At 44.9% G+C, this 22,162-nt stretch overlaps 1 protein-coding gene across 3 annotated transcripts in view; it reads right to left on the bottom strand.

Annotated features, from left to right (window-relative positions):
• The window catches only part of CTNNA1 (catenin alpha 1), a 97,187-nt gene that overhangs the window by 19,743 nt on the left and 55,282 nt on the right, over positions 1-22,162 (bottom strand). For all 3 annotated transcript variants that reach the window (XM_015876000.1, XM_015875999.2, XM_032447360.1), the window contains 3 exons: positions 17,606-17,686; positions 16,668-16,820; positions 5,404-5,496 (listed from right to left, as the gene is read on the bottom strand). In XM_015876000.1, coding sequence (XP_015731486.1) covers positions 5,404-5,496; positions 16,668-16,820; positions 17,606-17,686 — 327 coding nt within the window. The remainder of the gene's footprint in view (positions 1-5,403; positions 5,497-16,667; positions 16,821-17,605; positions 17,687-22,162) is intronic.

Below are 22,162 nucleotides of genomic sequence, written 5' to 3'. Positions count from 1 at the left end.
CATCTGGAAGACCGACACAGAAGGCAGGAGAAAGCTCCTGCACTTTTGTTTTTCCCACAAAGAGCCACTCTGAACACTTGGCTGGCATGGCCGAAGGAAGAAAGTTCACACGGGAGAAGAAAATTACTTATTTGATTTGCTTTGCAATTCTTACCTATTGTACCTTGAGATTATTTCAATGCACACAACACCCATAAGCTACATAACAACTTGAGTCAGTGGCTGTAAGCATTAATTGTATGTTATTTTCGCCTTAATCTTTTTCATAAGGACCTTTTGCTCTTTGTAGGACACTGCTCCTTCTGCAGCTGGTTTCATTTTGCCCTGTTTCCTGTGGCACTGGCTTTAGGATGCTGCTGTGCCTTACTAAGGAGCACCCACACACCTCCCCTCACCTCAATAAAGAGCTGTTCTTTACAGCCCAAATATTTGGGGTTAACTCTTAGTTTGGGTTGTTTTTATGTTTGTTTTTTTTTGTGTGTGTGTGTTTTGTTTAGTTTTGAAATAAAGGGTAAGAGATCCTGAGAAAGTGATTTAGGTGCACAGCAGGGGAAGCTGGGGGGAGGCAGGCTCTTGTTGAAGCTGCCCAAGCCACGACTGCACCATGCAGTGCCCCTCAATTGCTCTGTTTTCTTGCTGTCGCCCCACAGACAGAGGTCATGCAGTGCTGCCATGCTTTCTGCTGCTGCCCTGACCCCCAGGGCTGGCTGGGAGGCACAAGAGCAGAGAGGGAGCACAGTTCTCAGCCCACAGCTCCCATACAGTCACCAGAAGGGCTCCTGCCCTGTGCCACCCAAGCTACCCCTCAGCAGGATGCCCCTGGCTCAGGTGGATTTTCATGCCTGTGTTTTTCTGCATTAAAGAAAACAATCTGCTTACTGGCAGTTTGTAAGAAACTGCTCCTAACTTCATTTTCCATATCCCAGATCCCCAAATTATCTCCGTCTTCACGTCTCCTCTGCTCCCAATTCCATTTTGCTACAAGCAGAAGCACAGTTCGTAAGCAGGACATTTAAGTCACTTCCACTTACATCCAGCCCCAGGTTTGCATTCACATGCCTGTGTGCCAGCCCTCTACGTACTTCAATACAGCAAAAAGCACTCTGCAGAGACTGATGAGCTGAAATGCCTGGAAGCAAAACACGCCGAGATTGCTTTGCACGATCTCCAGCTGTAATGGCAGTGACCAGTAAGTGGACAGAGGCTGATGCACTGGAGGAGAAGCACAGAATCACAGACAGAATCATAGAAGTTGCCTTCTGACTTCCACTTCTTTGCTCCAGTGTATAAAAGGTACATAGACCACTCTCCTTGCCTTTTTGGGATTAGTTTCAGGTGTCTGCAGAAGATATTTCCTCCTGTTGCTTACAGTGCCATGACCTCTGACACAGAGCAACACAACCCTTCCCAGCAGCTTATGCTGCCATCAAAGTGATTTTCTATATGTATGCTGTGTATATATGTATGGATGTGTACATACCTCTCAGCCCAGAACTGAATCCTCCTATCGCTGACTCTTTCTATACAGATCCAATGAATCAGTAGCTGCTCAAGTTTCTGACCTTGTTTCTCTGCTGGCCACTCCTGTCCTGTGCTGGTTCTTCACCAGTCAGCCTTCATGACACAGAACTTCAACGTTAACTTTTACACAGCAGTTTTTATGCCACCTGAAACCTCTGTGTGGGACTCCTTGCACTCCTGCATTTTGTTTGTGTGGCAGTAGGTGTGATCAGCATACGTAACCATCTGCCTCATCAGAAATCTATAAGCAGCAAATTGCTTTTCAAGCATTTCAAAATTGGAATGTATGGATGTGGAACAGCAGTCATTAAAAGAAGACATTAATACAAGAAGAGCCAATTTATTTTTATAAAAGATGTAATGTAATCCAAGACTCCTCTGAAGCCTGTTTAATCAGTGACACTCATTGACTGCGCAGGGTGGCTGAGCTCTGCTAAATGCTGGTTGTGTGAGAGCAGGCACGGAGCGAGCAGGGAAAGGATGGCTGCAAACGCTGCCTGTTGCCCTGCAAATGCAACCAGAGCTGCTCAGAGCGAGCCCTGCCACTCATGGATGGGACAGCAGCTCCTGCAGCTTCAGGTCCATCCTGCACCTACGGGCTGCTCCCCAGGATGGTTGGTCTTGGGGCAATGGGCTCCAGCACGCACTGGTGGAAGCAAGCAGCCAACCTATGGAAGTTCTGTTCTGTAATTAGTTTCTAAAATTCTGACTGCCATTTCACTATGAATCTACAGATGAACTTTAAAGGCTTTAAAGAATGGGAAAATCAACAAATCACCGGTAGAGGCAGCTGCAAATGGCAGCAGGCTGTCACATCAAAAGGCTGCAGCAATGCTCTCTCCTTTCATGAGCCATGCTGGGGCATTTTCACTGTTGCTTCCTCAACACCTACAGCCTGTATGATCACAAAGCTTGCTATGGTTAAGTTCTCTTCTTAGACATCTTACATTCAAAATGCTGTTACAAAACAGCTTTCACATGCTTCCTAAGCAAGTGCTTCTTGGAAACAGAACTCAGAAGCCAAAGTTACAAGCAAGGATCCAGGTTTTTGAGTTGAGATAAACAAAATCTTTCACTAATTTACAATTGGCAAGATCTGCGCTCAGCAAGAAGGCAAAGAAAACTTCCCCAGCACTTTGCTAAGCAAACGGGAGCACAAGCAACTATTCCAAGTATTTCACAGCAGTACTTTTCCGTTTCCATTCAGAAAGAGACGTTAAGCATTTCATTTTCCAAACATTTAACTGTAATGGTTAAGGACTTTTGTTCCTTCATCCCGACACACTGCAGACCTGCCCTTTTCCCTTACCTCCTAGGGAGGCACAAAGATGCAGGAACGCAGGTAACCCCTGTGGGAAGCTGGAAGAAATCCCTGCACTTCAGCAAGCAGAATTTCAGCAACAGATGCCCTCAACCAAAACAATTCAGGCTGGCTTTCAAGTCCTGGCTTCACAGGAAAGCACAGCAACCCCCAGCACGGTGTGATTTCAGCTCTGGGAGCCCAGCCCAGCAGCAGTGACCCAGCTGGCTGATACAGAGCATGCAGATCTTCCCAGCGGTTCTCCCTGGACCACAAAGCAGAGTTTAACTGCTAGATTTAGTCTCCAGCTTTGCCTTCCGCATTAACTGGCCGGTCACTCAGCAAACAGCAAGGATATGTGACTCAGATGACTTCTCTGGGGGAAAAGCAACCCAACCACACTGTCCCAGTGTAACCACTTGCTGCTGCAGTGATTTCTCAGATGAACAATTTTCCATACCTTCTCTTGGCTGTAATAATGAAATTTCAAACCTGCCAATGCCTGAGCCCTCTGGTGATGGGCAGTGAACGGTTTATTATCTACACCAACAATGCTTCCAAGCCTTGCCTTGTGTGAAGAGCTGCACAATCCCAACTTCAGCTGGAGAAGGCAAGTTATCGCAAGGGACCGACTAACTGCCCTACCTGAGATACTGCCTTTATAATTAACTCTACAGATCGATTTCTGTAGAAATCGTTCTTTAACCAGGAGTTCCCTACTCCCAGAATGGCCTCTACACTGCTAAGCTATTTAAGAAGTTACCTGGGGACTTAATCAAGTGCATTAAATTTCAGTTTCATCCTTTCTACCACAGCAATGCCTTGAATTAAATTTCATACATTACATTTCCTTGTGATATTGATATATTCACTCGAGTTTCAGAGTGTATTATAATTACTGATTGACTTCACTCACTCTGAATCCAGCAACTTTCTGCAAAAACAGCATCTAAGCAGAAAAAAAAGCAAAAAGCAGATAATATTGGGAGTAAATTTGTATTTTATGCCTAATTTGCAGGCTTGCCACCTAACGATACCCTGTGCACCTCGTCAGAAATAAACTGCAAAAGAAGCCTGTAATTGCCTCTAAAGAACAGCACCTCACTGCGCCGCTCTGTGCATGTAGGAGCATCTGGGATTGTTTGGGGTGTTTAGAGGCAGCCGATGAGGACAGCAGCATGCTGCACTGCATGGACTGGAAGGAGAGAAACGTCTGAACTGTCAGGAGGAAGCAGATGCCATTTGTAGAGCAGTTTAAATAAGCGTCCCTAAATATCTCTCAGGATTCACACGCTCAAATAGTCTCCCAGCATTAAAGTATCAACCAGAGAACACAGTGTAACATAAAGGCACTCTCACAAACCCTCTGAACATCCATGGTGCTATTTCCTAATCCCTCGACCGCCCTAAAACTCAGGCAGATTGCACAGCGGAGCATCAGAACTGCAGGCTTGGAAGCTCAGATGTGGAACTCACATAAAGCCAAATCTCATCAGTTCCAGCCCTCCATGCCCATTTCACCACAGCTCCCAGCCACGGCAAACGTATCATCCACAGCCCCTGAAAACAAAGGTTAACAACTGCACCTCCATATCTGTGACCACATTTCTGTGACCATGGGCTGCACTTTATTATTTCACACTGACTTGGCTGTCGTGATGCTCACCTTATAAAGGTGCAGACTTATTTAAATAGGAGGTTGTTGGACAGGAAGAGAAAGAAGAGATTAAAACAAACATCATTTCAAAGACCTTATAGACCTGTACAGGTCCTTTCCATTTATATACATACAGAAAAATGGGACTAAATTCCAAGCAATCCCGAGATGACAACACACCTTATTTTCACATGGTGCTACCTGGCCATTTGTGAGGACACATTTTCCATCAGTAATTAGTTACCAACAGCAGCTTATTTGCATGTTTTAGACCTGAACTTCCCAGTGCTTTACAAGATGCAGCCACAAGAACTGACAGCACTCTGCAGCTCTCAAAGTTCATTCCAGTTTCTTATTATTTTAAATGCCAACAAGTGGAGTATCAAAACGAAAGAGCACAGCCTAGCTCCTATATAAACCTAATGCCCTTGTTGTCATTAAGAAGTTATTAATTAAAGGACAGTCTCGGGCAGGTTCAAACTCTTCTTGCACAGCCAGTTTTTACTGATTGTGGTCCATCAGGAAGATTTATTGGCGTATTTATATTCTACTTATGCAGAAATACTAATAATCATAGCACACAAAAGAGCAGCGGCCGTGTCCTTACAGCACATCTCCTGTACCATGAATACTCACAGTAAGCCACTGCAGCTTCTCTGGTTTACTGTCTCACAGGTTACAAGAACTCCCAGCAAGAGGAACTTACAGCTATTATGTAAAGAAGAACCTCAAGATGCATCCTTAACACACACCTGATTACATTCTATCGTGTAGTTTTAAGTATGTAAGTCATGATGCGTTTAATGCTCTACATGCACTAAGGAAAATGTCAAGACCTGCAGAAAGGTCTGTAAGCAGACATAAAATAGCAGAACCACTCGCCAAATTATCCAGGCGAGGAGCAGGTTCTTTAGTGCTTCATTACCTGGGGACACAGGGCTTCCAGCTGGCTGGCTGACATGCGAACCAATTTGACACCTTCCTCGTTGTTGGAGATGGAACAGGCCAGGTTGGCAACCTGCATCAGAATGGGGAGAAAACAAAGAACTGTTAGCAAGCGATTTTTATTTTCCTCTACAAGGAGCTCTGTGACCAGTGACATGTCACAAAACACAAATGATTCAGTTCTAATGAATTCTGAAATCACTAACCATGTTTCTGATTCTGATGCACTTCCCACTGAGTAAAGGGCTGCTGGATCCAACAGGCAGAACTCAGCCCTCTGTCTGTGCTGGAATTCACCAAATAAAGCCACATGCAGGTACAGATGACACTGAAGACCCACCCCCACCTCCCAGAAAATTGGAACAGCATCTCATGACACTTTACTCCCAAACCTTGACCTGCTGCACAGCAGCATTCCTAAGTAGGCCATTCTGAAGCAGAAGAACTTCTGGTACCAACTGCCTTTTAGGAGTACACAGGACAGGGACAGCACTGACTTTTTTGGTAATTGGAGATATTCCTCATATCGGAGCTACTCTCAGGGGAAGGAAGTCTGAAGTAAGTTACATTTTGCAGCTGACAGGTGAGTGACAAGTATGTTATTCTGAGCCATTTGAACACAGAGCTGTAAAAATAGTATGGAGTGAATTGAGACGAACACTGAGTTCTGTCGTTCCAGGGGCAGAGCAACCTGCAAAACCCCGGTTAGATGCTGTAAAGCACCACTGTAAACCAGCAGAAGCGCAGCAGCACCACAAACCAGCTTTGTACAATAGAGTTTCCTGTACAAAATGGGGGGAAATTCCATCCTCCCTCGAGTTAAACCATCCTGTGCATCCGTACGCAAGTCACTCAGAAGTAGTACTGGCAGCTGTATCATATGCTTTCCCCCTCCCCAAGCTGTTCCCTTTACAGCAGATGTTCCCACACAGAATACATTACTGTCCCACAAACCATCAACCACATGCCAGCAGACTTGAGTGGAGCGTTTCATCAATTCCATTATTAATTTTGGGACCGCGGCATGTTCCCATCGCAAGGCACGCATCTTCCTTCCCCCACATCCAAATCCAGTTACAAAGGATGTAAAGCCGTCAGCTGTCAGGAGGAGAGATACGCTCCCAGCACTGCACGACTGAGTAAACAGATGCTGCAGCATATATTTGGACAAAAACAAACCGAAGTTGAAAGGAAGACTAAGCAGCGTCAACACACGCCGTACAGAACTGTGCCAGCTTTCTGCAGCATCACTGCTGAACTTCTCCACTTTCTCTCCTGCCACATTCCGCAGAGAAGAGGCCCCATATCAATAGGTGAAGCTGCTGTGAGCCTCAGCTCCCTGCAGGGCTGTGCAGTGTGCTCCCAGCTCAGCAGAGGTTCTGTCATCACACATGGCATGGCCACCAACAGGACACCCTCCGTGTCACCCTGCCAGGAAGGAGCTTTCCTTGTTTTGCTGTAGATCTGCTGCATCTTCAAGCCCCAGCTTGCAGGGAGCTGCAGTATATTATGCTTTTGTTTAGAGGCTCTAAAATAAAAGGCCAGTAAGATGTCATGATTTAAAAGTCAAATAAAGGTTTTGCTGTTGTTTTAAGCACAGGTCGTATTTTTGAGAAATACCAGTTTGCCAATACTTCTTACGGTCTGTATTTCGACGTCATTTCTGCCTCCCCACCAGCTTCTAGAAGTGAGAACACAAAGCCCTATTGAGATGAGGCTGGATAAAAGCTACATTGAGGCACTGCAGAATCAGCCTCTCCGCTATCTGGAGATGTTGTGCTCTCTCTCAAGCCAAGTGTGATGAATCAAGCGCAGAGAATCCTCGCTCTGTCTGAATACAGAGAGGCAAAGAAGTTGGTAATTGAGTGTCCCCACCACGGTGCTGTGCAATTTTGCTTTTTTTGCACAGTCATTTTTGTACAGTCATTTTTCTTCTGAATACCTCACTGATGGCAATTCCTCTTTAGAAACGGCCCGACTGGGACTGCCAACCTTTATGAAAGAAGCGTGTGTGCTTCCGTGACTGAGCTTCCTTGGCAGTTGAAGACAATCCAGTTGCTGGCTGCCACATCCCATCCTACTTCTGCGCCTCCAAATCTGAACACTTCAGCACGTTATTCCAAGAGCAAGCTATTCGTTTTGGCAGATTAGCCTCTCTGCCAGATTAGCAGACAAACTTCCCAGCAAACTGTGCTGAGCATCAAATCCAAAGCAGGAACGTCACGATGAGTTTGGAGTGCAATGGGTCAACCCCCACCCCACAGCAACGCTTAATGTGCAGATACTCTCAGTCTGTTGCAACAACTCACAAACCTCCTAAAATACCAAATTGACAAGTGCTATGTCAGCTTATGAACCACACTGTGAATGACATTACAATGACGTACTTCAAACAGTCATTAACTGGCCAGTGCTCCACGGCACAAACTGGGTGCCTGGATGATTAGGAAATTGAACTGCAAAGTGTCTGAAAGCACAGTTCATTGCTAACGCCTGCCTGGTACCTGGCAAACAACTTCAAGTTCCCTGACAGGGGGAGGAGAAGGAGCTCCTGGCCAGTTACCTGATATGTGCACATAATGCACAGGGTTTAGCAGCTAAGATGAAGATCAAAAGTGACTAAATTTGCTCTAAAGCATGCAGAGCATCTGCAGATCATATACATCGCTAAACCTTTCAAATAAAACAGAGCACCTCAAGCAAACAGAAGCTCCCTTCAAATCAAATGGAAATGAAATAGTTTTCCCGTCTCGCCGACAACATAGCTGACTGACATAGTAAGTGGTCAGATTTGATTTAGAAAGAACACTTGTGCTTGAGAGCAAAATAGCAATTGAATTCCCGCTGCATTTGTTCATTCTTACCATTCAATATCATCAAGCCCCTCTACATAAGCACTGCTGGCACAGGCATCAAAGGAGACAAAAAATTGCAAATAATGTAATCAGCCATAATGGCCAATTTCTTGAAAGAACTTAAAAATACACAGGGAGGCCTAGGCAGGCTGCAAAGCAAGTCAACGTGCTCAGATGCCGCTTGCAGCACAGCTAGGCCAAATTAAAAGCATCTTTTCCTGATGCAACTCCAAGGCACCGGGAGTTTTCAGAGCACACAGCCACCTCCCAGACCCTGCCTTGTGGATCCTGCAAGGGAGGAGGGATGAGCTTCAACCCTCATCAACAACAAGCATGTGGAGCAGCAGCACGATGCTCATGGCACAGCCATGCTGCCACTGCTCCTGCAGCCCAAGCTAATGAACCTCTGCCATGCAGAAGGCTGAGATACCTTTGGAAGAGGAGCCAGTTAACCATCCCCATGCAAAGTCTTCACTTTGTCTTCACTTCCAGCTTGACAAAGTCAACTGGAAACAAACTATTAGCGACAAGGTGCAGTTCCAAATTAAAGGAATAGGGAAAGATGATACCATCTGTCACAGTTCTAGCTATTTTCCTACAGAATTTACTATTTTTAATCAGGAAGAGTCTTGATATTTTTATAGTAATTTTTCCCTCTGTTAGCAACAATTTGCCAGCCCACGTTTGTGCTGTCGGATGTTCCAGACAATTGCTTTCTCTGACATTAGGCAGCGCTCACCTTTTCCACCTGAAATTCATTATTTACTCATTTCACTTAAAAATTTGTTCCTATGACAACTCAGGAGCTGAGGCTCCAACAATTCTGAGGCCGCAGCAGCCTCTGCTACAGCAGCGTGGGGTCAGCATGAACTTCTTACATCGCACCTCTGCAAGCAACCAAGAAATACTGCCATGGCTTTGCAGCTGTTAAACTGCCTCTCAGCACTGGACATGCCAGCTTAAGGAGTGGGGTTACTTCATACAGGACTGTCTAGTAAAGCCTTAATGAACTGCTTTTTCAATAAAAGACAAAAGACACAGGAGAGAATAAAGGAGCCATAATCCCTAACACACCCAACCTTCCTTTTTTCAAGGATTCTGAAGGCTGCATTGAAGAAGCACCACCACGCTCTTCCTCCTTACCTACAGGCCCTATTTTCAGCTTCTCCAGCAATCCAAACACACAAAGCACACTTAAGTGGGTGCTGGATGCAACCACGCAGCAACGGTGGGATCCAAAGAAGGCTCAGTAATGAGTTTATTGTTACATAATTTATTTGAAACCGTCAGAGCCCGCCTCTGCCACATGGCATCGTTACAAGCCAGCGTTGTCTCTGCGTACGGAACAAACAAGCACTAATTGAGTTTAAGAGCCCAACCACTCTTGCTTTGAAACTGTGGTTGCAAAAACAGCATTCCAGAGGTAAGAGTTTTCAGTGCTCCTATTGAAGAACTTAACGCTGCAGTTGGACAACAACCAGCATCCTCTCAACTGACACTCACAAACCCCTGTGCAAAAATAAGACAAACCCCATTCTCATACCCAGGTAGTTCAGGAGTTCCAGCAGCACACAAATTACACATCTCAGAAGTGTTCTTAGTACTTTAAGATCTGGTTAAACTCCAACATTTCAGCTTTTCATTCCCCCTTTTTTTGTTGTTTTTTTATCTTACAGTTTCTCTGGGAACATGAACTGCTGCCTTTAGCAGCTAAAATTGCCCATTTAAAATGAGTACGAAAAAAAAAGGACAAGCAGCAGTCACTGAATATTTCCCTCTTGAGGACAGATCCTCTCAAAACTCAGCTACAACAGATGTAATTTCCTCCTCGCCCATATTATGAAAACGGTCCAGATTCACTTGGCAATGGCCAAAGCCCAAGGAATCCATTCATCTGCAGAGAGAACCCATCTGCCAGAAGTAAGTGGTGACTGAGGACTTTCAGAAGTGGGGTGTCAATTAGAGTCCAGACTTCTCTCTGGAAATAGAAAAGGGTTTTATTACCCAGAAAGTCCCTACATGTATTAATTCACCCATGTAGCAGCCACTCAGGGTGATCACAAGCACGTCAATGTCCATCCCTACGAAGCAGAGCCCTGCCTTCCCTCTATCATGCTACCAGCGTCCCAGTTTTGCAGAGGCACAGCCAATTAGGAACTGTGTGGAGTGGTTTAACCACCTCAGAGTGGGGAGGGATGGACAGAGGACATTGGTGCAGGCCCACAGGGACTGTGCAGCAGGTCACCAGGAGTCCTGCTGTCAGCTGCTCTGTGATTTTATGTGACTTAAATAGTTGCAAATGCCTGCAGGTCTGCAGCAGGTACCTTGCAATGGCTTCTTGGGCAACACAATCCCAGTGTATTAACTTAAAACAGTGGAAGTCTTTAAATAAAACAAACCATACAACCTTTCTTTTGGGATGAAACCTCAAAACCACAGCCACCCTGTAGGCTGTGTCTGAGCACACAGATAAGGAACACAGTATCACATCTGGCTCTCAACCCAGACAAGTTGTCCACCACTGCCTCTCCCAGCTGTCTGCTGCTCCCCCACGACAGCTCTGTTCAACACTGGCAAGATCCTTCCATACCCCAAGAAAACATCTTTGTCCAACAGCCCACTTGGTGCTGTCGAAGTTGCAGAAAGAAAGATGACTTTGCAGGCTGTGGGATTTGCATCATGACAAACTGAACAGGCTCCATTTGCTGAGCAGCAAGTGCAGAAGGGAGAGGGCTTCTCTCACCAACAGGAAGGCTTTGCAAACAAAGAGGGGGAAGGGGTGTGCAGCATAAGACACCCAGCAGGAATTTGCTAACAGCACAGGAGTACCTTTATTCCCAGCCTGGTAGATTATCCTTTCTACTGACCTGACCTAGAGAGCAGAGCTGGTGAAGGAGCAGCAGTGTCCGACATGGGCACCGTGCCCCTCGGAGATGCAGCTGGAGCAGCAGATGCAACTATTGGCACGGGAACCATTCCCTCCTCAGACAAACAAGCTAAAGTGATAAAATGTTGTTACAGGCACAGAACACATCGGTTACACAAGCCGGTCAGAGCTACCATGATGGAAATATCACCACTGGTATGCAGTGCAGAGCTGATCATAAGTAATAACTTCTAAAGCAAATCCTCATCTTAGATGCCTCTTAGCAACATAAATGTTTTTCTTCAAAATAAAAGTGTTTCTAATAGTGCTATTCAGTGTCTGAATATCCAAGATAGTCTCTACTGAACTGGAGCTTAAGCGTCCTTTGCTGTAACATTTCCTTTCTGCTCAGCATGCTGTGTTATGACCAAAGGTTTCTGACCTGATACCTATCACTAGCTGTTCAAACCAGTTTGTGGTGACTCAGCTAACTGTTCGTGTCAAGTTTAATGGGAATTTTAAGTACATTATGCTCCTGAAGAAGGTGACAAAACAGCAAGAGGAATGAGCTCTACACAGACTTCAGGCAATCCTCAGTGGCTCTGTGTGAGTAATAGCCCAATACTGCTAACGAGGGAGATGATGAAAATCCAGTGTTGCATCAAGGCTGTTAATATATTAGGAATTAAAACATCTACATCACATCTATAAATGCTGTACCCAAAAAGGCTACCTAAAGATGCTGTAAAAAATCAAGACTTAAGTATCTGGAAAAGAAAGCAGCCCAGGACTCCGCTGCTTTTCACTACACTACATCAAGAGCATGTACATAACAGTGTCCAACAGCCCACATTTCATGACCTTCCATGGATTTCCCCCACTGTTGTTATTAGGAAGGAACAACAGATATGTGGGCTTGTCTCTTGCATGGCAGAATTAAACCCAGTTTGCCAAACTCTAACCTCACTCCCTTCTAACTTCTACACCCCTGGCCCAAGTGTTTGGAGCTGAATCCCCACACTACCTACAATCCCACAAGTAGTAATAAAGGCTGTCCCTGTGGAAAAGGCACAGCAGAAACGCCTCCTCAGCAGGGAGCAACAGCGAACCTGGGTGCTTTTCAATAGGAGCATGGCCAAAAACTCCAATGCCCATCCCAGTATGTGAGCATTCAAACTCATCTTCAACCACTTCACCCCTGCACTATTTTTCCTGTTCAGTTGCTCTATGTGCATCTGTAGTGAAATCTGGATTATGTTCAAGTCTTGTCCTTCTTCCTACCACATTTTTTCTTCCTGTTGGCTTTTTGATCTCTGCCACCATTCTTCACACCCTGCCATACATAACACGGTGCAGCATTAAACACCGGCCTCAAAGAAACCTTACAGGAACAGAAGTCACCCTATTAAAAGGTCTCTTGATTTTCATTCTGTATGCTGGATTAAATCTGTGCTTGTGGTTTTGCTGGAAAATGAAACAACTTTTTTTTTTTGCTGAGGCTTCCCTACATTACTGATTAGGAACGCGTACAAGGAAAGCGTGTTCTGTGAGTAGAACTTAATTTATTTATGAATTAGTTGACTAATCAAATGAACCTGCGAGGAAAGTTCACCGGTTCTTGAGCAGTGTCAGATTTTAGAGGGCACATCAGACTTATGCTGGGCTTTTGCTGAAGACGTTTGTTTTAAATTGCTGCCAAGGTTATCCACAGACAAATTACAGAGAACGTGCTGCTTCTCTGGAAGAGATATTTTGCTATGCATCTTAAAAAGGGAAATTACTCCTGAGTTGGACTAAGTCTGCCTCTTCTCTCCAGACCACAGCACAAGGACATTTCCCCTGTAACACACTTATCTTCAAAATAAAAGCAGGAAGATGACAAACTTCAGGTTGCAGATTTTCTTCCTCCCTGTAGGTTAGCTCACTGAACAGGAAATAGAGGTGCTCGGATACCATGGTAATGACTGATAATGACTCCAGCCTTGCAAATGCCAAGTTTTGAGAGATTAATATACCCAAAGATTCAGAAGAGCATTTCAAGTCAGCGTCTGATCTGGGTGTCAAGGACTGGGCTTGTCAGCGCGCCATGCACCCAACATCCATCTGTCGTGCAGCAATAACACGCACCTCTGATGGCAAACGTGACAAAAACATTTAAAGAACGAGCAAATCCCACTCCCACAGCCCATTCCCATCCCCAAAGCTTCAAGTTTCACCAAGTTTACCTTTGCTATGTCAGGTCCTTGAGGTGCCCAAATGCTGGCTACTATTTTAGCCCAAGCTGAGTGTTACCCATCTCACATGAAGGGGAAAAAAAAAGCCAAAAAACAACCCCCAAACCTTGCAGCTGTTTGGCTCCCTTAGGAATACACAGGCTGTAAGTATGAGCAAATCGGGGCAAACTGCAATAAAAACGTTACAAGTGTGCTTCTGGACAGCGGTATTTTTAGACCGAGGTCTGAAGAATTATTTCAGAACACAGGGACAGACAGCGAGGGCGACAGAAGGGGAAAATGTCAGTGAGAGAGGCTATGGATAGCTTACGGAGTTAAGTGCCCAAATGTGAGGCTTTCCAAGCAAATAAATTTGCAGTCTGCATCTGTCCGCAGGTTTTCACTGAAGACGCGAAAGTCATCTCGGTGTGCAAGATAAAACCCAACGCATTAAAAAAGGCACAGCGTCGTCTTTTCAGATAAATTGAAGTAATTGGGAAAAAACTGATGCTTATGAAATATCACGGGCAGCTCTCAGCGCCCTGCTCTTATCGGAGCTTCTCAGAGGAAGATTTGAAAATAAAATCGGACTCAGGAGAACCATCTGACCCCCACGGGGCTCCAGACCCGCTCCTGCACAACATTGATGACTATTTTTAAGTAACTACCAACCCTCCTTTTCAGAAATGTCCTTTAGCAAGCAAACGGCCACCGCACGCTTTTACCTGCACTCTGTCCTCATCTGTCTTTTCAATACCTAATTTCTTAAGGCCTCGGAAAACTTCTAAATTGAAATTACACAGTACGGTGACAAATCAACAGCCTAATTTTTTATTTTTCTCGAGCATTCAATAGCAAAATGTTTCTTCTCTGACATTTATGGCTCTCTCTCTCTGCAGAGAATAGCCCAAGTGCCATTACAGTGACTGCAGCGAGCAGCACGCAGGCAGCTCATACATAAGCACACTTCAAAGCCCAGGTGAGCGAAGGCAGCACAGTGACAACACTGAAAAACAAGCCTCGAGTTTCAGGACAGCCTCGTCTCTGAGAAGAAACATTAATTCTAAGAATGTCACATTTTTCCTTAATAGCAGAGTTTGAGAGCCAAGGTTCCTTTATCCATCAACATAAAACCCACCGGAACACAAGCACATGCTTTACAAACAGTATATTAGGAAGACCTGCATAGTCCACGAGTAACTTTAACTCTCTTACATTGACTCCTGAAGTGCTGTCCCTTCTGCTTTTCTTTTCTGCTGTGCTTAGATTGGCTTCTCCATCCCTGAGTTAATCCCAGGATGAGTACTGGCTATTTAATGGGCTGTTAGTGCAGAGTGATTTTGAAAGCTACCTTTGAAATACATTATTAAAGTGAAACAAATCTAATCTCACTATTTTACCCTTTCTTGGTTTTCAACAAGCAGGATAAAGGGCCAGTATTTTACTATGAAAGCACAAATCAAATGGAAGCCCCCTGAGACAGCTTTAATGGTACAGTTTGTCTAGACTACACAGGCCCAGCAGGCAAATCAGATTTCTGTGGTTAGACGTATTTTGGCTAAATCTGGCTCCTTCAGAACAACTAGCAAGGCAGTGGTCCACTGCCATGAAGGGAGCACTGTTAAAACAAAAACACCCAACTCACACACTTGGGTAGCTCTGCAGCTACATGGAGGGCCTGTAAACACAAAATCACAGTCCCCTCCTATGGTTAAACTCACAGGAAGGCAGCACCAGCTCCTCTAGGTCACAGCGCAGAGATGTGCACTGAGCACTACACACAAGCTGCAAAACTTCTTAGTTCAGATGGGAATCCTCAAAAGTTCTGTCCTGCAGGACAGGTCTCTGATGTACATTTCTCCTCTCTGCTTAGTACTGAAGGGAAGGGCATGTTCTGTTCTGCATCTAAGGCACAGGAGTCTGTCAATCACAGAGCACTACACAACACCACTGCTCTGCACTGCAGCTGTTTTGTCACATTTGATGTCTCGAGGCGTTCAGCAGCATTTCTGAGGGTAGTTATGATAAACTCCCCAGCACACTTATCTCCCACTGAAAGCAGGTGGAAGCAATCACTTCTAATCTCACCAGGTGGAACATCTTCTCTTTTGTTCTTACACAGACTTTATTGTTTCTCTGGATATCTGCAGTGGAGATTAACTGCCCACCAGCAGAATGATGTGGGAGCTTGCAAACACCCCTCTCTGTTCCAGCACCATAAGCACAGCCCTCCCCAACCTGCCTTCCGTTGCAGTGAATTTGACATCACAGATGACTCCACAGCAGCTCTGTGTCCCCTGGAGACAGGCGCTTTCCAGGAGTACTCTTCCCCTTCTAAGCTAGGCATATGTAGTAATCCATCTATATTCATGGAAGAGGCTTGTAAGTCATCTAGATCATGCTACTCTTATAGCTACAGCTGCGTTTTAGACAGCAAAAGCAATAAACAAGCTTTCAAAAAGTTGTTTCAGCAGCATATAATTTTAGCAGAACCTTTTGATGCCAGCCAGAAATATTATTTAATGCACACTTCCATGGGAATAGCCCTTCTTGAAAGGCAGACTGGTTGGTTCAACAGAAGCTCTGTAAAATTCATTTGCAGCTTGGCATTTTGCACACAAGGTCAGGTCAGTAAAAGCCATTATTGCACGCCAGTGACTACAGCTCCCACTGCTTTTCGGAAGCCACACGCAGTGTGAGGGTGTAGGGGGTGATGGCTCAACTAGCAAGGGGCAGATGTGGCAGGGTATCTTCTCTAACAGTGCCAATAAACTCCTTGTGTGGGCACTGTGTGTCCCTTGGCTGCCACCTGCTCCTGCAAACAAGCCCTTAAAATAATTTTCTTACACTGAAAATTAGATTAAAGATAAAGATTTGGATCTTTATTAGGAAAAGGTGAAGGGGATTGGATTTATCATGGCTGAAATTCTGTATGTGTGTTCACAGGCTCCAGGATTTGCCAGAAAAGAAAAAAGCCACCGGGATTCAGTAGCAGGACAAGGATGACAGAAGGAAAGCCATGCTGCTGTCTGCCTTACACTGTATCTTCCACCACCTCCAGTTAACAAAGCAAGTGAAGGTAACAGTATAATAGAACTACATGGGCTATGTAATAGCATCTGCCTTTTGATAAGCTTCCATTTTGAGTTATTTAAATATTACCTTCTATTTAAATTCATTAAAAGAACATTAAAAAGCAAATTTATTTTAAAAAATTGCTGTTTGTTTCAACAGAATTGAAAAGTGTGTTTTGCTTAGTCTTGACTTCATTTAAGGAGCGCTAATTCCATTTTAATTTGCACCATCTTACCTCAATCAATTTATTGGCATGTTCACGGAAAACCTGGGCATATTCCTTAACTTCTTTCTCGTTCCCATTCTTGGCAGCTTCGATCAACACTAAAAGTGGAACGTTTGTTTCCAGAAAGGAGTCTGACACGTGGTCCATCACAGCTTTGCGGAGCTACAATAAAAATAAAAGAATAAAAGAGGTATTTTTCTCGAGCGTTCCTCTGCTATTTTCCTTTCGCTGTATTAATATGTAAAGCTTAAGTACTTTTGTCGCTGATCCTTTTTCCTTTGTGTGACCAAGGCTTTCTCTGCACTAAGTCTTGTCTATACACTTTTTGCTCCAATTTAAATTAAATCTCCTTAAAAACTGGATTAGTTATGTAAGTGCAAGTCACCAGCCTGGCCACAAATATTGATTTAGCAACTCATATTGGTTTTGTCTGAGTAAATTTGCCACTTTCCCTCAGCTGATGAAATAAAATGCCCATCCAACTTCTTTATTTTTTTCTACCAGAATATAAACACTTCAAAATAAACTTCATCTACATCCATATTTACTTGAAAAAGGGAATATAGTGCTGTAAAAATAAAGAACCAAACAGATACAAGATTGGCGTTACCTTACAGTTCCAAGAGAAAATGTTATCTAAGATGAAAACCAACAGACTATTAAAACACAACTGGTTATGTTTAAAACTCATAACATGTTAGCATTTTTTATAGTCCCTGTTGCCATCAGGATGGCTAAGAATCCAGCACCTTTCTCACACAGTTAGTGGGGTTACGTTTCCACCTTACACTTATGAACAGGGCACTGCTTTCATTCACTCTACTTCACAAGCAGGAAAGCTCTCTACCAATTGGAACCAAATCAGCAGACTAAATACTTCCAAGACAGAAGACATGCAAAGGTGCATTGGTTTGTCTCAGCAGGTATTACCCTCACATAGCAATTACCTGTCTGCGCAAGTCTCTGGTCTTTTTGGTCATCTTATCAATGGCAGAATTCAGTGCATCACTTCTTTCCTTGCGTCCAGCCTGAAAAACAAGAGACAAAGAGGTAAACAGGCATTCAGGGTCTCCAAGTAAAACCACAATGATTTATTTCAAGACAGCTGTCAGCTCCTTTAGTATTACTTTTAAGTGATTATTCAAGTTAAAAGCAGAGTCTCCACCTCCTTGCCCAAGCATTATTCTTCCTGGCAGGCTCCAGCAGTTCAGGAGCATCTGACAGCGTAAGGTTGCATCTTTTAACACTCTTCAGCTTCCTTTCTGGAGAAATGGATGCTTTCCTACACCTAGGCTGCTTTTTGCTCCTCATCAGCCAGAGACTGCATTTAAAAGGCTAAGTTTAGATTTCTCTTCTCTGACAGCTCTGTTGACAACCACACAGCTCGCCGTGAATCTCAAGTCCCAGGCAGCTCTCCCTGCCTCAATCCTCGACCTTTTAGGACGAAGGGCGATGGACGGCACCCCAGCATCTCCTGTGGCAGATGGAGGCACCGGGTGGTGCAGTACAGCAGTGCTCCCTGTGCAGCTCCATGCTTCGCTATCACAGAAGGCTGTTCTCCAGCAGTCAATCGTAAGCCAAAAATCAATTATATTAAAGGTAAAATCTTTATAAAACATTTGTCAGGGATGAAATCCCAACGTCAAATAAGCATCCAGGCTTGCCTGCTGGGACCTGGATTTCGCCGAGTTCGATCCAACAAGTTTCACATTAGCACCATTGTTAAAAAGAGGGAAAGGGGCCAAGATGCAGTGGCAGCTTCCCTCTTCCTAAGCAGGCAGTGGGCTGAACATATCTGAATTTGTATCAAGTTGGGAGTGCCAGATAAGACAGTGGTGGTCTTACAGTCTCACAGGAGGGCTTTTCTATACAACAGAGCTTCTCTGAGAGTTATATTCAGTAAGCTTTATGCAAGCACAAACCAATTTCTGAACTTCTAAGCCACGATCAATATAATTATCCTGTGGAGAGAAAAAAAAAACACAACGAAAAACAGCAAAACCCATTTCACAGCACTAAAGCGAGGCTATGCCAATTATTGTTCTGCAGATGCCAGGCTGGTTTGAAACACTCGCATAGGCAGCCTTGAATTGAAAACACAAAGTCCACTCTACAGCAGGAATAAAACCTGAATAAAACCAGGGGGGAAGCTTTGGATCCTGTCAAGTAATTATAATTTATTGAATTTCTGAAGATTTGTCACTCCCCTACTCTAGTCACTGGCTCTCATTGCAAATGGTAACCAAAACCAGCTGAAAGAAGCTTGTTCCACCACACCACACCGCTCTAGCAGACTTGATGCTGGGCTGGTCTTCACACTTCAAAATGAAAACACAAACCTCTAAATAAGGTGGAAATGAGCGCTGCTTTTATTGAGCTGTTCCCCAGCTGGCTGGGCACAAAGCTGGCAGGCAGCTGGGCTGGGAGCTGTTCTGCAGCCCCTCCAGCACTCAGGGCCTGGGCTTTGCCTGCTGCACCCAACGCAGCCCAATGCAGGCAGTGTGCTCCTGGCAGCCCCCTGTGCCTGCTGACACATAAACCTGCCATTGCTCACGTTTCCATACCTCCTGCAGCGGGTCTGCTTCCATGATCTCAGAGTCCCCTTTTAGATACAAGGGAACCCAGGGATGGCTTCCACCAATGGTGTTCAGTTCACAAGATCTGACCACAGGCAGCCCTATGTAAAATGTTCTGAAAAGCATTCAATGTGTACATTAGAGGCTAAGCAGCTCCGATTTCACACTGCTGATCCGTTCCTATTAAGTCACACTATGTACTAACACAGAAATAGCTGTATAATCTAAACCCATTAGATATAAGCAAAGCAGCTCCGGTTTACTTCCATCTTGTTGGTGTTCTGAAATTTTGGTACAAAAGCTTGTCAGAAAGTATTATGAGCACTTCCCATGGAAAGCTGCAGCATAAACACCCCACTAATTGAGTTGCATCAATTTACCATCTTCATGGCTCAGCTGCTGACCCAGTGACTTCAAGTTCTAAACACCATCAAGGATCACCTCAATCCCATTGCTCAAGTCCCACGAATTTTACCCACTGGTTCCACCCTACAACTTAACAACTCCCATTTGAGCTAGTCTCTAAAGTAATAAAGCACATGTTAAAGGCTCATCACCTCTGGATAATCTGCTCCAGTAACCAATTACTCTTCCTATTAAAAAAACCAGCCCTTGTTTCTAGTCCAAACTTCCATGAGGAAGCCAACTAATGACACAGCAGAAGAGCGCATCCCAGCGATCAGCTTCTGTGCATGGGATTAGGACTGACAACAGTGAATCCTGAATATTCAGACTACTACAGGGAGTTTTAGGTATTCAGCATGGAAAGCAGCTATGGCCCAGGGAATCACAGGCTCTGCAGCCGGTGGCAGAGGAAGCAGCTGATAGATTCCTTGGATTTAACAGGGTCATACTGACCGCATCAGTCATTCTGCATTATGATACTACTGCTCTGCCCAGTATCACGGATAACACATTCAGCCACAGAGCAAATATACTTAAAATCTTCATTAAAACAGCCAGGACTGGTGTTAGAAGCTACACGTTTCCCCCACCCCTTGGAATCGTTGTTCTCCCACCATCAGTGCTGTTCTGCTTGGAAGGCAGCACAAGCAGTCACTGTCGCATCTTTGCTCTTCCAGATCTCACAGCTATCCTCACTACTTTTTTTTTTTTTTCCAATGGCTTAAAGCAGAGAAAGGGGATTTGTATACAGAGAGGCAAAGCGGAATCACTGTCTCGGTCCACAAAGCATTCCCTTTGTAGGCCTGCCATCTGACTCAGAAACAAAACCAAACCAAGCTCTTCCTGCAGCTCCCGACATTAAAATCCAACCGCAACTAACTCATAAATGTGAGAATGTACAGCACGGTGCTGGCAGTAAACAAACGCTATCTGGAAGCAACCAGAATCAGCAGAGCACATATTACAGTGGAGATATGCAGCCACGTTATTCTAGCTACACAACAAAAACGTCCCTTATTAATCTCAGCGCTTCACCTAAGATCAGAGAGTAATTGAGGAACAGCATAACAGCATCTCCCACCCTGCAGCAGTTCCTCTACCAAAAAACAACAAAAAAAAAGGTCATTTGCAAAGGGATTTCTGCTTCAGGTAACCTTTAAATTGTCTTCTAACCAAACCAAGGAGCAGTGCTGTGCTTAATGCTGGTGATTGAGTAAGTGACAAATGGGTGCTTGGCGTTCTGTCCTCGGGGCAGGTGGGGGAAGCCATACATCAGTGCAGGGCTGCTAAGCAGTGCTTCATGGCCAGGCATGAAGATGTAGTGCTCAGATTCAAGTCTGTCACATGCTTAATTCTCACCTTGACACCTCGCCTAATTGTATGTCTACTAAGGATGGCCGCCCATATTACCAAGAGAGAAGAGCTGCAAACAAATTCCAGGTATAACAGTTCAGATTCCAGACCATAAAGGGGAGGTGATGGAGCACGATGCACAAATTTCAGCAATGTTTACCTATCTGATATCTGGTGTTTGAAGAGACAGTAACATCCTGGCTTGTTATAGATGTGAGTGTAAGGAGTCTCCTATAGCTATTGCAAAGCACTGAAATGTAGGGGTTGCACAGCCTCTCCATTGGTACAAGCAGCAAAAGAACCCATGTGACAGTCCAGCCACACCTGTACTAGCCTCCTCTGCCATATTTGCACAGCAAGAAGACCAAAAAAGCAGCAGCTGATAGTCCCATGACTCCCAACATGCTGAAGATCATGAACAACCACCATGCCCATCTCCACACAGACAGGAGCTGTGTGCACAGGTGCAAATCCCTGCAGCACCCACACTTCCATTCTCCGCACCAGAAGCACAAAGAGGTTTCCCAGCCCACACCAGCATCATAGCGCCATTAGCCTGTTTGTGGGACTTAATGCACCAGGAAGGCTTCCACCAGATGTCAGCCTAGCTAAATGACAGTGCTGGCCTCGTGCTGCAGCTCTGCTTGGAGCGCATGTGTTCAGCATGAAGACCAGTTCTGCTGCGGCACAACAAGCCAGGTAAGGGAGGGGCTCTTTGGTCCTACAGCATTTCTTTTCAAGAAAGCCACATTTCCTCTTTCCCCCAAGAGTTACAGCTGTGGATGCCACCTCAAAGTGCCTGTTCTGGAAGGAGGCTCCAGACAGCACCAGTCCATGGCTTCCCTTGGCATGCAAGGAAGTCTGCAGTCACACAAGAAATGTAGTGGTGAGAATGAAGCAGGGAGCTGGAGTCTATTCTCAGCCTATTGCACCTCGGCACCCCGGGCAGCTCCCAAAGCACAAGGGGAATATTAGCACAGTGTCAGTTTTAAAAGGAAGCGGAGGTAAGCCTTCAGTAATGGATGCTGCTTCACAACAAGCATGCACAAAAACAGGTTTTGCTGAGAAAAGCTCCCGTAAAGCTCACATTAATTCTGTTTCCCAAACAGGAAAGTCACTGGCAAGGTGCTAAATAGCCCTTGTTTGGTTACAGGCCAGAGAACCAAGAGC

Source organism: Coturnix japonica, chromosome 13 (genome assembly GCF_001577835.2).
Source record: "Coturnix japonica isolate 7356 chromosome 13, Coturnix japonica 2.1, whole genome shotgun sequence".
In the NCBI taxonomy this organism is placed as follows: Eukaryota; Metazoa; Chordata; class Aves; order Galliformes; family Phasianidae; genus Coturnix; species Coturnix japonica.
The sequence above is the reverse complement of the archived record's forward strand: the minus strand, read 5'-3'. Positions and strand labels throughout refer to the sequence as shown.